We start from the raw sequence: 12927 nt of genomic DNA on the forward strand, positions 1-12927 counted from the left end.
CTCTATTCCTAGCGCTTTTGTAGTTTTCTGCTTTTATTTTTAGGTGTATTTTGCGGCTTGCTGGCTGTGCTTCAGCCCGCTCACCCCCCCCTTTTCCCCCTCCCTGGGGTTCGTTCCCGCCGCGGCTCACCTTTCATCTTGCCGCTGGCTGTCTCTCCTGCTGCCGCTTTGCGCCGCCCGAGATCTCGCGAGATCTCGGGCACTTCCGCTTCCGGTTTCTCTCAGTGCGGCGCTCCGGTGCGGCGGCCTCTGCTCTGCTAGGATCTTTTTCCTTTTGCAGGTTTTCTCTCAGTCCACATCGGTTCTTACTTCCTGGCTGGGGAAATCACCTCTTACCAGTGGAGTCGGTAGTTGCTTAATAAGAGAGTAGTGTGTTATTAACCCTTACCTTCCCTACACTATTATTAGAGGGGCTGCAGCTGAGCATCATTATGCCCAATACCGATTTCAGTGGGCAGGGCCCAGTGGAGGATGACATTCCCCAAGTTGAATTAACCCCTTCTGGGGATGATTGCCAAACAGTGTTGGCTCCTACAGATCATTCCCTGGCCTTTCAATCAACTCTGTCTGATGCTATTGCTGCGGCTATGGGATCAATGACCTCGGTCATATCCCAATCCATTGCCCAGGCCCTCGCTACCCACCCAGCTGCCTCTCCTACCCCGCAGCCCGCTATGGTTCCTAAACCAGCCGGGCCAGGGCCCGCCTCCAGAAAAAGAAATAATAAGGGTGATGATGTTTCCACCAAAGTTGGCGCGCTTGGTCCGCGCAAGAGAGCCTGTACGCGTCAGGCAGAACTTACGCGCAATTGGAAAAGTGCTAGAGCACTACAGGATTTAGATTCCGACTCTGAAATCGGATCCGAGGAGGAGGCTATTGATGACGCCTTTGAGGAGGCAGAGGAGGACCCATCAGGGGTCATGGATGATAACCCCCTACCCGGGTGTAGCTCCCTAATGTCCGCTGCAGAAGGAATGCCTGCATCTTTGACGGATCCCTCTGGGGAACCCTTGTTCGACCCAGATTCGCTCCACCACCCCCGCTCGGCTGAGTGGTTACCGTTGGAGCACGTTTCCAAATATTTGGAGGCTAGAGTGCGATGTCCTCTTTCCAAAGAGGCTCGCAATAAGCTTAGGGCGGAATGCCCCAGACCCGTCATCCCTAACAGGGTGTGCGAGACTCCGGCTGTCGACCCCAAAATTACGCAGTTCCTCGCCAAATCCGGTTGGAACCCGCGTAGGGGTCTGGAGTCAGCGCTAAGATCCTGCTAGGATAAACTCCTGGACATCTTTGGCCCGCTGGCTAAACTATTTGACCTGGCGGAGGTGGCAAAAGCCGAGAACAAACAGGTTGACCCGGTAGAGTTACGGAAAACTGCATACTGGTCGACTCAGAACTGTCGGATCTTGTCCGCAAAGGAGCCATAGAACCGGCTCCGATGTTCCCTGGCCTGATAATCAGCAATATTTTTCTAGTGGCAAAAAAGGGGGGAAAACTTCGGCCTGTTATCAATTTACGCGCCCTCAACGCGTTTATCAGATACCGCCATTTCAAAATGGAGGGCATGCATCTCCTTCGGGACCTCCTGCAGATGGGCGATTGGATGGTCAAGCTGGACTTGAAGGACGCTTATCTTACTGTCCCAGTAGAGGACGCGTCCAGGAACCTTCTCTGTTTCTCTTGGCAGGACAGGATTTGGCGGTTCACGTGCCTCCCATTCGGCCTCTCTTCAGCTCCCTGGTGTTTCACCAAGCTGATGCGCCCGGCTATGGCATGGCTACGCAGTCGGGGAGTTCGTCTCATCGTATATCTGGACGACATTCTGGTCATGGCCCAGAATCGGTCAGTATTGCTGAATCATCTTCGCTGGACCATGGATCTTCTGTCGGATCTGGGTTTCCTCCTCAATCAGGAGAAATCTTGCCTCACCCCGTCTCGCGAGATGGAGTTCTTGGGGTTTCTGGTGGATTCCACGGCAGGGACGTTCAGCCTACCTCCGGCCAAGGTTCGATCCATACGGAAGGAGTTGTGCAAAGCCAGGTCATCTTCCCAGATCCCTTTACGCCAACTAGCCAGGATCATAGGTCTGCTGGCCTCATCTATCCTGGCGGTTTTCCCAGCCCCGCTCCACTACCGGGCTCTGCAGCGCCTGAAGATTTCCCACCTACGGGCGGGAGCTTCCTATGCGGATTGGATCTCGCTGGACGAGGAGACCAAGGAGGAACTATCCTGGTGGATCCACAAGCTTGGAACGGCAAGGCGATCTTCGGCCATCGTCCGGATTTCGTGGTGGATTCGGATGCCAGCCTGTCGGGCTGGGGAGCTCACTGCGAGGGGATCACGACTGGAGGCGGTTGGTTAGAGGCCGAGGCAGGATTCCATATCAATGCGCTGGAACTGTTGGCTGGATCATTTGCGATGAAGAGCTTCACGAGAGACGCGGACAGATCCTGCATCCAACTACGCATGGACAATGCGTCAGCGGTGAGGTACATCAACGGCATGGGCGGAACCCGCTCCACCATCTTGTCTCGTTTGGCGAAGGATTTCTGGGACTACTGTCTAGACAAGGAGTTGATTGTTTTGGCGGAATATCTCCCTGGCGTCCAGAACATTCATGTGGATTGGAGTTCTCGGTATCTTTCCGATTCCAGCGACTGGCAGTTAGATCCAACGGTGTTCCGTTCCTTAATGTCAGTTTGGGGTCCTTGCTGCATCGACCTGTTTGCTTCCCGTCTCAACTCGCAACTACAACGTTTTTACAGCTGGCGCCCGGACCCGGAAGCCGAAGCGGTGGACGCGTTTCTGCAGGATTGGTCCAGAGATCTGCTTTACGCGTTCCCTCCATTCCAGCTGATTCCCAGGACCCTGATTCAAGTACAACGTTATTCGGCGGATCTGGTGCTGCTGGTCCCATTTTGGAACTCCCAGTCATGGTTTCCCCACCTTCTGGAGATGATGATAGAGATCCCGTACCTGCTCCCGAAATCTCAGACTCTCCTCCGAGGTCCGAATCACCAACTACATCCTCTTCTCCTAGACGGATCCCTGCGCCTGCTGGCATGTCGGATTTCAGGGGACCCTGAGAGGTCCCAGGAGTTTCGGGAACAGCTAGAGTCCTTTTGGAAAATGCATGGGCCCCAGGCACCAGAAGATCTTACAGATCAGCCTGGGGATCTTGGGCTCGCTGGTGCGTGGCTAGGGACTTGGATCCCGTATCGGCACCTGTGACGGAGATCTTACATTTCCTATCTTCTTTGTTTGACCAGGGCAAGGCTTATCGCACAATCAGCCTGTTCAGGTCGGCTATTTCTGCCTCTCACCAAGGGTTTGATGGTACTCCTGCAGGACAACATCCTTTAGTATGTCGTCTCCTGCGCGGTTCTCGGATGTCTCGTCCTCCTAGGCCTAGATTTTCTGCCACTTGGGATGTGTCTTGTGTCCTTTCCTTTTTTTCTTCTTGGCCTCAGAATGCAGACCTTTCCCTTTGGCAACTGTCGGCGAAGCTCGTCACTCTCTTTTGTCTGATTTCCTGCAGCGGGTTTCAGACGTCCGGGCTTTGGACTATGATGCACGCTCGTACACCCCGGAGGGGGTCTCATTTGACATCTCTAGGAGGACTAAGACCCACATACGTTCGGTCGCTTATCCTGCTTTCCCAGCTTCGCCTTCACTTTGTCCAGTAGCCTGCCTCAAGGAATATGAAGCTCGCACTTCTCTTCATCGGTCCGGTGAGTTCCCGCAGCTTTTCCTTTCGACCATTCGTCCCTTTGCCCCAGTGACCACTCCCACGCTGGCTAGGTGGATGAAGTGGATCATAGGATTGGCGGGCGTGGACACTTCTATATTATCGGCGCATTCCGCTAGGGGGGCATCTGCTACCTCTTTGGCGGTTTCTGGCGCCAGACTGGAGGACATTTTGAAACTGGCGGACTGGTCCAGAGTATCCACGTTCAGGGAATTTTACTTTCGGCCAGGTCCTCACGTTTTCTCGTCAATTATTGAGAATTTATCTTAACTTTGAACTTGCAATATGACCCTCCGGGTCTTGTAATAAAATCAGGTGATTTTACTATTTCATGACGTAAAGTCATGATTTTATTAAAGACACGGAGGCGAGTATTGCCCACCCTATGTTTTTCCCTCCCTATGTGGGTTTTAAAGTAGGAATGATTTTGATTGTGTGTCCTTTGCATACTGCTTTAACTCTATGAGTTTTTTCCTGAGTAGGTTTGTCACAACCAATTGTTTGTGAATACAATGAACCAATTTGCTTCTATCATGGTTCTGTTTTTCGCCTTCTTTCAGGTTGAGATCGGCCTATTCAGTGGTGTCCTTTGGTCTACGTCCTGGTTCGGAGGGTCGGCAGTTTGGTTCCAGCCGATCGTGTGATGTGGACAGCTTCAGGAGATTCTTCAGCGTTGTTCCTGTTGTTCCAGTTCGCTTCCGGATGGATGGCGCTTTTGTTCCCAGGCTGTTCCGGTTCCTGGTTGGCGGTTCAGTTGGACTTTTCGGTTTGGACTTACAAAGAAAGAGGAGGTTTTGCAGGCGGTGTGGCCTGTTATAGGGGGACTATGGGGAGGGGCTGATGACATGTTTCAATATTTTTCTTTGTTCTTTGCTGCTATTGGTCAGAGTAAAGAAGGAGAATAGCAATACTCGCCTCCGTGTCTTTAATAAAATCATGACTTTACGTCATGAAATAGTAAAATCACCTGATTATACAGCCACCACTAGAGGGAGCTCACTACATACAGATTATACAGCCACCACTTGGGGGAGCTCACTACCTACAGATTATACAGCCACCACTAGAGGGAGCTCACTACATACAGATTATACAGCCACCACTAGAGGGAGCTCACTACATACCGATTATACAGCCACCACTTGGGGGAGCTCACTACATACAGATTATACAGCCACCACTAGATGGAGCTCACTACATACAGATTATACAGTCACCACTAGAGGGAGCTCACCACATACAGATTATACAGCCACCACTAGGGGGAGCTCACTACATACAGATTATACAGCCACCACTAGGGGGAGCTCACTACATACAGATCATACAGTCACCACTAGAGGGAGCTCACTACATACAGATTATACAGCCACCACTAGAGGGAGCTCACTACATACAGATTATACAGTCACCACTAGAGGGAGCTCACTACATACAGATTATACAGCCACCACTTGGGGGAGCTCACTACCTACAGATTATACAGCCACCACTAGATGGAGCTCACTACATACAGATTATACAGATACCACTAGATGGAGCTCACTACATACAGATTATACAGCCACCACTAGAGGGAGCTCACTACATACAGATTATACAGCCACCACTAGAGGGAGCTTACTACATACAGATTATACAGCCACCACTTGGGGGAGCTCACTACATACAGATTATACAGCCACCACTAGATGGAGCTCACTACATACAGATTATACAGCCACCACTAGAGGAAGCTCACTACATACAGATTATACAGCCACCACTAGAAGGAGCTCACTACATACAGATTATACAGCCACCACTAGAGGGAGCTCACTACATACAGATTATACAGCCACCACTAGGGGGAGCTCACTACATACAGATTATACAGCCACCACTAGAGGGAGCTCACTACATACAGATTATACAGCCACCACTTGGGGGAGCTCACTACCTACAGATTATACAGCCACCACTAGATGGAGCTCACTACATACAGATTATACAGATACCACTAGATGGAGCTCACTACATACAGATTATACAGCCACCACTAGAGGGAGCTCACTACATACAGATTATACAGCCACCACTAGAGGGAGCTTACTACATACAGATTATACAGCCACCACTTGGGGGAGCTCACTACATACAGATTATACAGCCACCACTAGAGGGAGCTCACTACATACAGATTATACAGTCACCACTAGAGGGAGCTCACTACATACAGATTATACAGCCACCACTAGAGGGAGCTCACTACATACAGATTGTACAGCCACCACTAGAGGGAGCTCACTACATACAGATTATGCAGCCTGGTGGATTGCAGGGTAGTCAGTATATTTTGTGTAGGCTTCTGAATAATAAAATATTCAGTAGGATGCGTTTGGGTTGTGAGGTAAAGTTTTCTCGCGGCCTGGGACATGCAGCTTGCAGCCTCTCATATGCCTTAGACATGCATGTGTCGTTCTGCAGGGCCCTGCTCACAATTTGCACCTATAGCTTGTGGCTATTCTGTCCAGCGGTTGGACAGAAGTTGGATTTTATTACAAGACACGGAGGCTCATATTGCTATTCTCCTTCTTTACTCTGACCAATAGCAGCAAAGAAAACATAAAAATATTGAAACATGTGATCAGCCCCTCCCCATAGTCCCCCTATAACAGGCCACACCGCCTGCAAAACCCCCTCTTTCTTTGCTGCTGACCGCAGAGATAAGTACCTGTGATATATGTCTGATTGACTGTTCTATTTTATATTGTGCTTTTCCCCGATTGTTGGCAGTTTTCTGTTGCCTTCACAGAGGTTATTGGGTTAATCACCACCCCTTTTCCTTATGCCTTTATTTCCTTAGGCACAGCTCTGGGGACCCCCCTTTTTCTGGGGCACCTCTATTCTAGGTGTGCTAATGCTATAGTTTTATGGTATAGTGGTCTACCCTATGTAGACTTCCCTGGTTCAAGTCCCAGGAGAGACTTATTTCTCTTTTGTGTCTTTTCCTGCTTTTATTTTAGGGGTATTTTGCGGTTTGCTGGCTGTGCTTCAGCCCGCTCACCCCCCTCTCTCTTTTTTCCCTCACTGGGGTTCGTTCCCGCCGCGGCTCACCTTTCATCTTGCCGCCCGCTGTCTCTCCTGCTGCCGCTTCGCGCCGCCCGAGATCTCGCGAGATCTCGGGCACTTCCGCTTCCGGTTTTCTCTCACTGCGGCGCTCCGGAGCGGTGGCCTCTGCCTGATAGGATCGTTTGCTTTGCAGGTTTCTTTGTCTCTCTGTGCATCGGTTCTTACTCCCTGGCTGGGGAAATCACCTCTTACCAGTGGGGTCGATAGTGGATTAATAAGAGAGTAGTGTTATTAACCCTTACCATCCTACACTATTGTTAGAGGGGCTGCAGCTGAGCATCATTATGCCCAATACCGATTACAGTGGGCAGGGCCCAGTGGAGGATGACATTCCCCAAGTGGAATTAACCCCTTCTGGGGATGATTGCCAAACAGTGTTGGCTCCTACAGGTAGTTCCCTGGCTTTTCAATCAACCCTGTCTGATGCCATTGCAGCGGCTATGGGATCAATGACTTCGGTCATTTCCCAGACTATCGCTCAGGCCCTCGCTGCCCATCCAGCTATGGTTCCTAAACCAGCCGGGCCAGGGCCCGCCTCCAGAAAAAGAAATAATAAGGGTGATGATGTCTCCACCAATGTTGGCGCGCCTGGTCCGCGCAAGAGAGCCTGTACGCGTCAGGCAGAACGTACGCGCAGTTGGAAAAGTGCTAGAGCACTACAGGATTTGGAATCCGACTCTGAGATCGGATCCGAGGAGGAGGCTTTAGATGACGCCTTTGAGGAGGCAGAGGAGGACCCATCAGGGGTCATGGATGATAACCCCCTACCCGGGTGTAGCTCCTTAATGTCTGTTGCAGAAGGTATGCCTGCATCTTTGACGGATCCTTCTGGGGAACCCTTGTTCGACCCAGATTCGCTCCACCACCCCCGCTCGGCTGAGTGGTTACCGGTGGAGCACGTTTCCAAATATTTGGAGGCTAGAGTGCGATGTCCTCTTTCCAAAGAGGCTCGCAATAAGCTTAGGACGGAATGCCCCAGACCCGTCATCCCTAACAGGGTATGCGAGACTCCGGCGGTCGACCCCAAAATGACGCAGTTCCCCTCCAAATCCGGTTGGAACCCGCGTAGGGGTCTGGAGTCGGCGCTACGGTCCTGCCAGGATAAACTCCTGGACATATTTGGCCCGTTAGCTAAACTATTTGACCTGGCGGAGGTCGCTAAAGCCGAGAACAAACAGGTTGATCCGCTAGAGTTGCGCGAATGGGTACAAAGGGCCATTTGCATAGCGGGGAACGTGAATACGTCCTTAGCTATAGAGAGGCGAAAGGCCATCCTCTTCAAAATTTTGCCAAAATTGGCTAACCTAGCTCTTACGGAGGCTGGAAAGGAGGCCCAGGGCCTTTTATTTGGAGAACCTTTCATTAAGGACCTAGGGAGGTTTGTGGGGGCTTTCACGGCCCTAGACAAGGCCCAACCCTATGAAGAGGGTTTTTCACGGTAGGGTCTCTACCAGGGCCGGCAGCTTCAGGGGCCGCCTGTCCGGCCGTGCCCAGTTTCAGTCCCGTGGTTCGGGCCGAGGCTCCTTCTCCCAGAGGTCTTCCTTCCAGGAGCACAGACGAGAACAGTCTTCGTTCTTCCCTTCACGAGGAAGCTCCTGGCGGCCAAGAGGATATCGAGGAAATCCGTCTTCTAGACGTCCCTACGGTGAGTCTACCAACTCGTTTCAATTCTTTAAAGGCTTGTGTAGGGGGCAGACTACGTCTTTTTTCTCCAGCTTGGTCCCGCATCACCTCAGACCGATGGGTCCTGTCCACGGTCAGGGGTTTCCATATCGAGCTGACGTCCTCCCCACTATCCATCCCACCTCCGCACCCGGCAATACTCTCAGCGGAAAACTGCATACTGGTCGACTCAGAACTGTCGGACCTTGTCCGCAAAGGAGCCATAGAACCGGCTCCAATGTCCCCTGGCCTGATTATCAGCAATATTTTTCTAGTGGCAAAAAAGGGGGGCCAACTTCGGCCTGTTATCAATTTACGCGCCCTCAACGCGTTTGTCAGATACCGCCATTTCAAAATGGAGGGCATCCATCTCCTTCAGGACCTCCTACAGATGGGAGATTGGATGGTCAAGCTGGACTTGAAGGACGCTTATCTTACTGTCCCAGTAGAGGACGCGTCCAGGAACCTTCTATGTTTCTCTTGGCAGGACAGGATTTGGCGGTTCAGGTGCCTCCCATTCAGCCTATCTTCGGCTCCCTGGTGTTTCACCAAGCTGATGCGTCCGTCTATGGCGTGGCTACGCAGTCGTGGAGTTCGTCTCATCATATATCTGGACGATATTCTGGTCATGGCCCAGAATCGGTCAGTGTTGCTGGATCATCTTCACTGGACCATGGATCTTCTGTCGGATCTAGGTTTCCTCCTCAATCAGGAGAAATCTTGCCTCACCCCGTCTCACGAGATGGAGTTCTTGGGGTTTCTGGTGGATGCCACGGCAGGGACGCTCAGCCTACCCCCGGCCAAGGTTCGGTCCATACGGAAGGAGTTGTGCAAAGCCAGGTCGTCTTCCCAGATCCCTTTACGCCAACTAGCCAGGATCATAGGTCTGCTGGCCTCATCTATCCAGGCGGTTTTCCCAGCCCCGCTCCACTACCGGGCTCTGCAGCGCCTGAAGATCTCCCACCTACGGGCGGGAGCTTCCTATGCGGATTGGATCTCGCTGGACGAGGAGACCAAGGAGGAGCTATCCTGGTGGATCCACAATCTGCAAGCTTGGAACGGCAAGGCGATTTTCGGCCATCGTCCGGATTTCGTGGTGGATTCGGATGCCAGCCTGTCGGGCTGGGGAGCTCACTGCGAGGGGATCACGACTGGAGGCGGTTGGTCAGAGGCCGAGGCAGGATTCCATATCAACGCGCTGGAACTGTTGGCTGGATCTTTTGCGATCAAGAGCTTCACGAGAGACACGGCCAGATCCTGCATACAACTGCGCATGGACAATGTGTCAGCGGTGAGGTATATCAACGGCATGGGCGGAACTCACTCCACCATCTTGTCTCGTTTGGCGAAGGATTTCTGGGACTACTGTCTAGACAAGGAGTTGATTGTTTTGGCGGAATATCTCCCTGGCGTCCAGAACATTCATGCAGATTGGAGTTCTCGGTATCTTTCCGATTCCAGCGACTGGCAGTTAGATCCAACGGTGTTCCGTTCCTTAATGTCAGTTTGGGGTCCTTTCTGCATCGACCTGTTTGCTTCCCGTCTCAACTCGCAACTACAACGTTTTTACAGTTGGCGCCCGGACCCGGAAGCCGAAGCGGTGGACGCGTTTCTGCAGGATTGGTCCAGAGATCTGCTTTACGCGTTTCCTCCATTCCAGCTGATCCCCAGGACCCTGATTCATGTGAGGTGTTATTCGGCGGATCTGGTACTGCTGGTCCCATTTTGGAACTCCCAGTCTTGGTTTCCCCACCTTCTGGAGATGTTGATAGAGATCCCGTACCTGCTCCCGACATCTCAGACTCTCCTCCGAGGACCGAATCGCCAGCTACATCCTCTTCTCCTAGACGGATCCCTGCGCCTGCTGGCATGTCGGATTTCAGGGGTCCCTGGGAGGTCCCAGGGGTTTCGGGAACAGCTAGAGTCCTTTTGGAAAATGCATGGGCCCCAGGCACCAGAAGATCTTACAGATCAGCCTGGGGATCTTTGGCTCGCTGGTGCGTGGCTAGGGACTTGGATCCCGTATCGGCACCTGTGATGGAGATCTTACATTTCCTATCTTCTTTGTTTGACCAGGGCAAGGCCTATCGCACAATCAGCCTGTTCAGATCGGCTATTTTTGCCTCTCACCAAGGGTTTGATGGTACTCCTGCGGGACAACATCCTTTAGTATGTCGTCTCCTGCGCGGTTCTTGGATGTCTCGTCCTCCTAGGCCTAGATTTTCTGCCACTTGGGATGTGTCTTGTGTCCTTTCCTTTTTATCTTCTTGGCCTCAGAACGCGGACCTTTCCCTTCGGCAACTGTCGGCGAAGCTCGTCACTCTCTTTTGTCAGATTTCCTGCAAGCGGGTTTCAGACGTCCGGGCTTTGGACTATGATGCACGCTCGTACACCCCGGAGGGGGTCTCTTTTGACATCTCGAGGAGGACTAAGACCCGCATACGCTCGGTGGCTTATCCTGCTTTCCCGGCTTCACCTTCACTTTGCCCAGTGGCCTGCCTCAAGGAGTATGAGGCTCGCACCTCTCTGCATCGGTCACGTGAGTTCCCGCATCTTTTCCTTTCGACCATTCGTCCCTTTGCCCCAGTGACCACTCCCACGCTGGCTAGGTGGATGAAGTGGATCATGGAACTTGCGGGAGTAGACACTTCTGTATTTTCGGCGCATTCCGCTAGGGGGGCATCTGCTACCTCTTTGGCGGTTTCTGGTGCCAGACTGGAGGACATTTTGAAACTGGCGGACTGGTCCGGAGTCTCCACGTTCAGGGAATTTTACTTCCGTCCTGGTCCTCACGTTTTCTCGTCAATTATTGAGAATTTATCTTAACTTTGAACTTGCAATACGAGCCTCCGGGTCTTGTAATAAAATCAGGCGATTTTCCTATTTCATGACGTAAAGTCATGATTTTATTAAAGACACGGAGGCGAGTATTGCCCACCCTATGTTTTCCCTCCCTATGTGGGTTTTAAAAAATTGGAATGATTTTGACTGTGTGTCATTTGCATATTGCTTTAACTCTATGGGCCAGATATATCATTAGGCAAAGTCACTTTTGTGGAGTGGAAAAGTCGCAAAAAAGTCCCAAAGGCTAAAACTGCGCACAAATTTGCGACTTTTTTCTGCTCTGCACTATGCTCGCCAGTTTTCTGAAAGTGGGCGTGTTTTCATATGTAAATGAATCTCTAGACAGATTTACTATTGGGACTTTTTTCAAAAGTCGCAAAAAAGTCGCAACTTCACTCCAGTGAGGACCATGCTTATCTTCTGAGACTTTTTAATAGAACATGCGACTTTTTCATAAAAACGTGCGACTTTTGAAAAGCTGCTTACTGACGGATAAACTGCTACCGTCAAACCACATTTATTACAGTCTTAAAGGGGCGATCATAAATCTGACTTGGCTAAAACTGACTTTAGCCATATGTGAAAGTGGAGTGAGCTGTCAGTCATGATAAATCTGGCCCAATGAGTTTTTTCCTGAGTAGGTTTGTCGCAACCATTTGTTTGTGAATACGATGCACCAATTTGCTTCTATCATGGCTCTGTTTTTCGCCTTCTTTCAGGTTGAGATCGGCCTATTCGGTGGTATCCTTGGGTCTACGTCCTGGTTCGGAGGGTCGGCAGTTTGGTTCCAGCCGATCGTATGATGTGGACAGCTTCAGGAGATTCTTCAGCGTTGTTCCTGTTGTTCCAGTTCGCTTCCGGATGGATGGCGCTTTGTTCCCAGGCTGTTCCGGTTCCTGGTTGGCGGTTCAGTTGGATGTTTCGTGTTTGGACTTACAAAGAGAGAGGAGGTTTTGCAGGCGGTGTGGCCTGTTATAGGGGGACTATGGGGAGGGGCTGATGACATGTTTCAATATTTTTATGTTTTCTTTGCTGCTATTGGTCAGAGTAAAGAAGGAGAATAGCAATACTCGCCTCCGTGTCTTTAATAAAATCATGACTTTACGTCATGAAATAGGAAAATCACCTGATTATTCCCTGTAAAAACACTTTACAGCTGAAAGGTGTGCATTGGGAGGGGGGGGGGGGGGGTACTGGAGTGGAAGAGCACTGATATAACATAGGCACGGTTCATCTTACATTCCAATTCTTGACCACGGACCTGAGACATTTGTCTTCCAGCCATGGGCTAGATGAAGGTGACATGACTGAGCCGGAGCCTGGCCTAATATTTGCACTGCCAGTCATGATTGGCAGCCTAATACCCTCATCATCTCCGGCATCACATCGCTATCCCCGGTCAAGTGAAGGACACATAAGCGATCAGTCTCGCACGGGGCGGCTTCTCTGAATTGCAAATGTTTGTGAATCTCAGCAGATAAGTGTCCTGACGATCTGACAATCCTTCGCCTTTTGTGTGCGCTGTGAGGTTGCCTTCATATTCTGCCTCTTACCCCGAGGGC

At 51.1% G+C, this 12927-nt stretch overlaps 1 protein-coding gene across 1 annotated transcript; it reads left to right on the plus strand.

Annotated features, from left to right (window-relative positions):
- Positions 1–8759: 8759 nt before the first annotated feature.
- Positions 8760–12425, plus strand: LOC122943253. The gene is made up of 2 exons (XM_044300838.1): positions 8760–11060; positions 12085–12425. Exon 1 carries the CDS (start codon positions 8760–8762, stop codon positions 10557–10559), a length of 1800 nt encoding a protein of 599 aa, XP_044156773.1. The 3' UTR covers positions 10560–11060; positions 12085–12425.
- The last annotated feature ends 502 nt before the right edge of the window (positions 12426–12927 follow it).

The sequence above is a fragment of the Bufo gargarizans genome, chromosome 7, assembly GCF_014858855.1.
Source record: "Bufo gargarizans isolate SCDJY-AF-19 chromosome 7, ASM1485885v1, whole genome shotgun sequence".
NCBI classification, from domain to species: Eukaryota; Metazoa; Chordata; class Amphibia; order Anura; family Bufonidae; genus Bufo; species Bufo gargarizans.

Bases quoted from the DNA above. Each gene is read 5' to 3' on its own strand.
- LOC122943253 (XM_044300838.1), top strand. From the start codon at position 8,760: ATGTCCCCTGGCCTGATTATCAGCAATATTTTTCTAGTGGCAAAAAAG.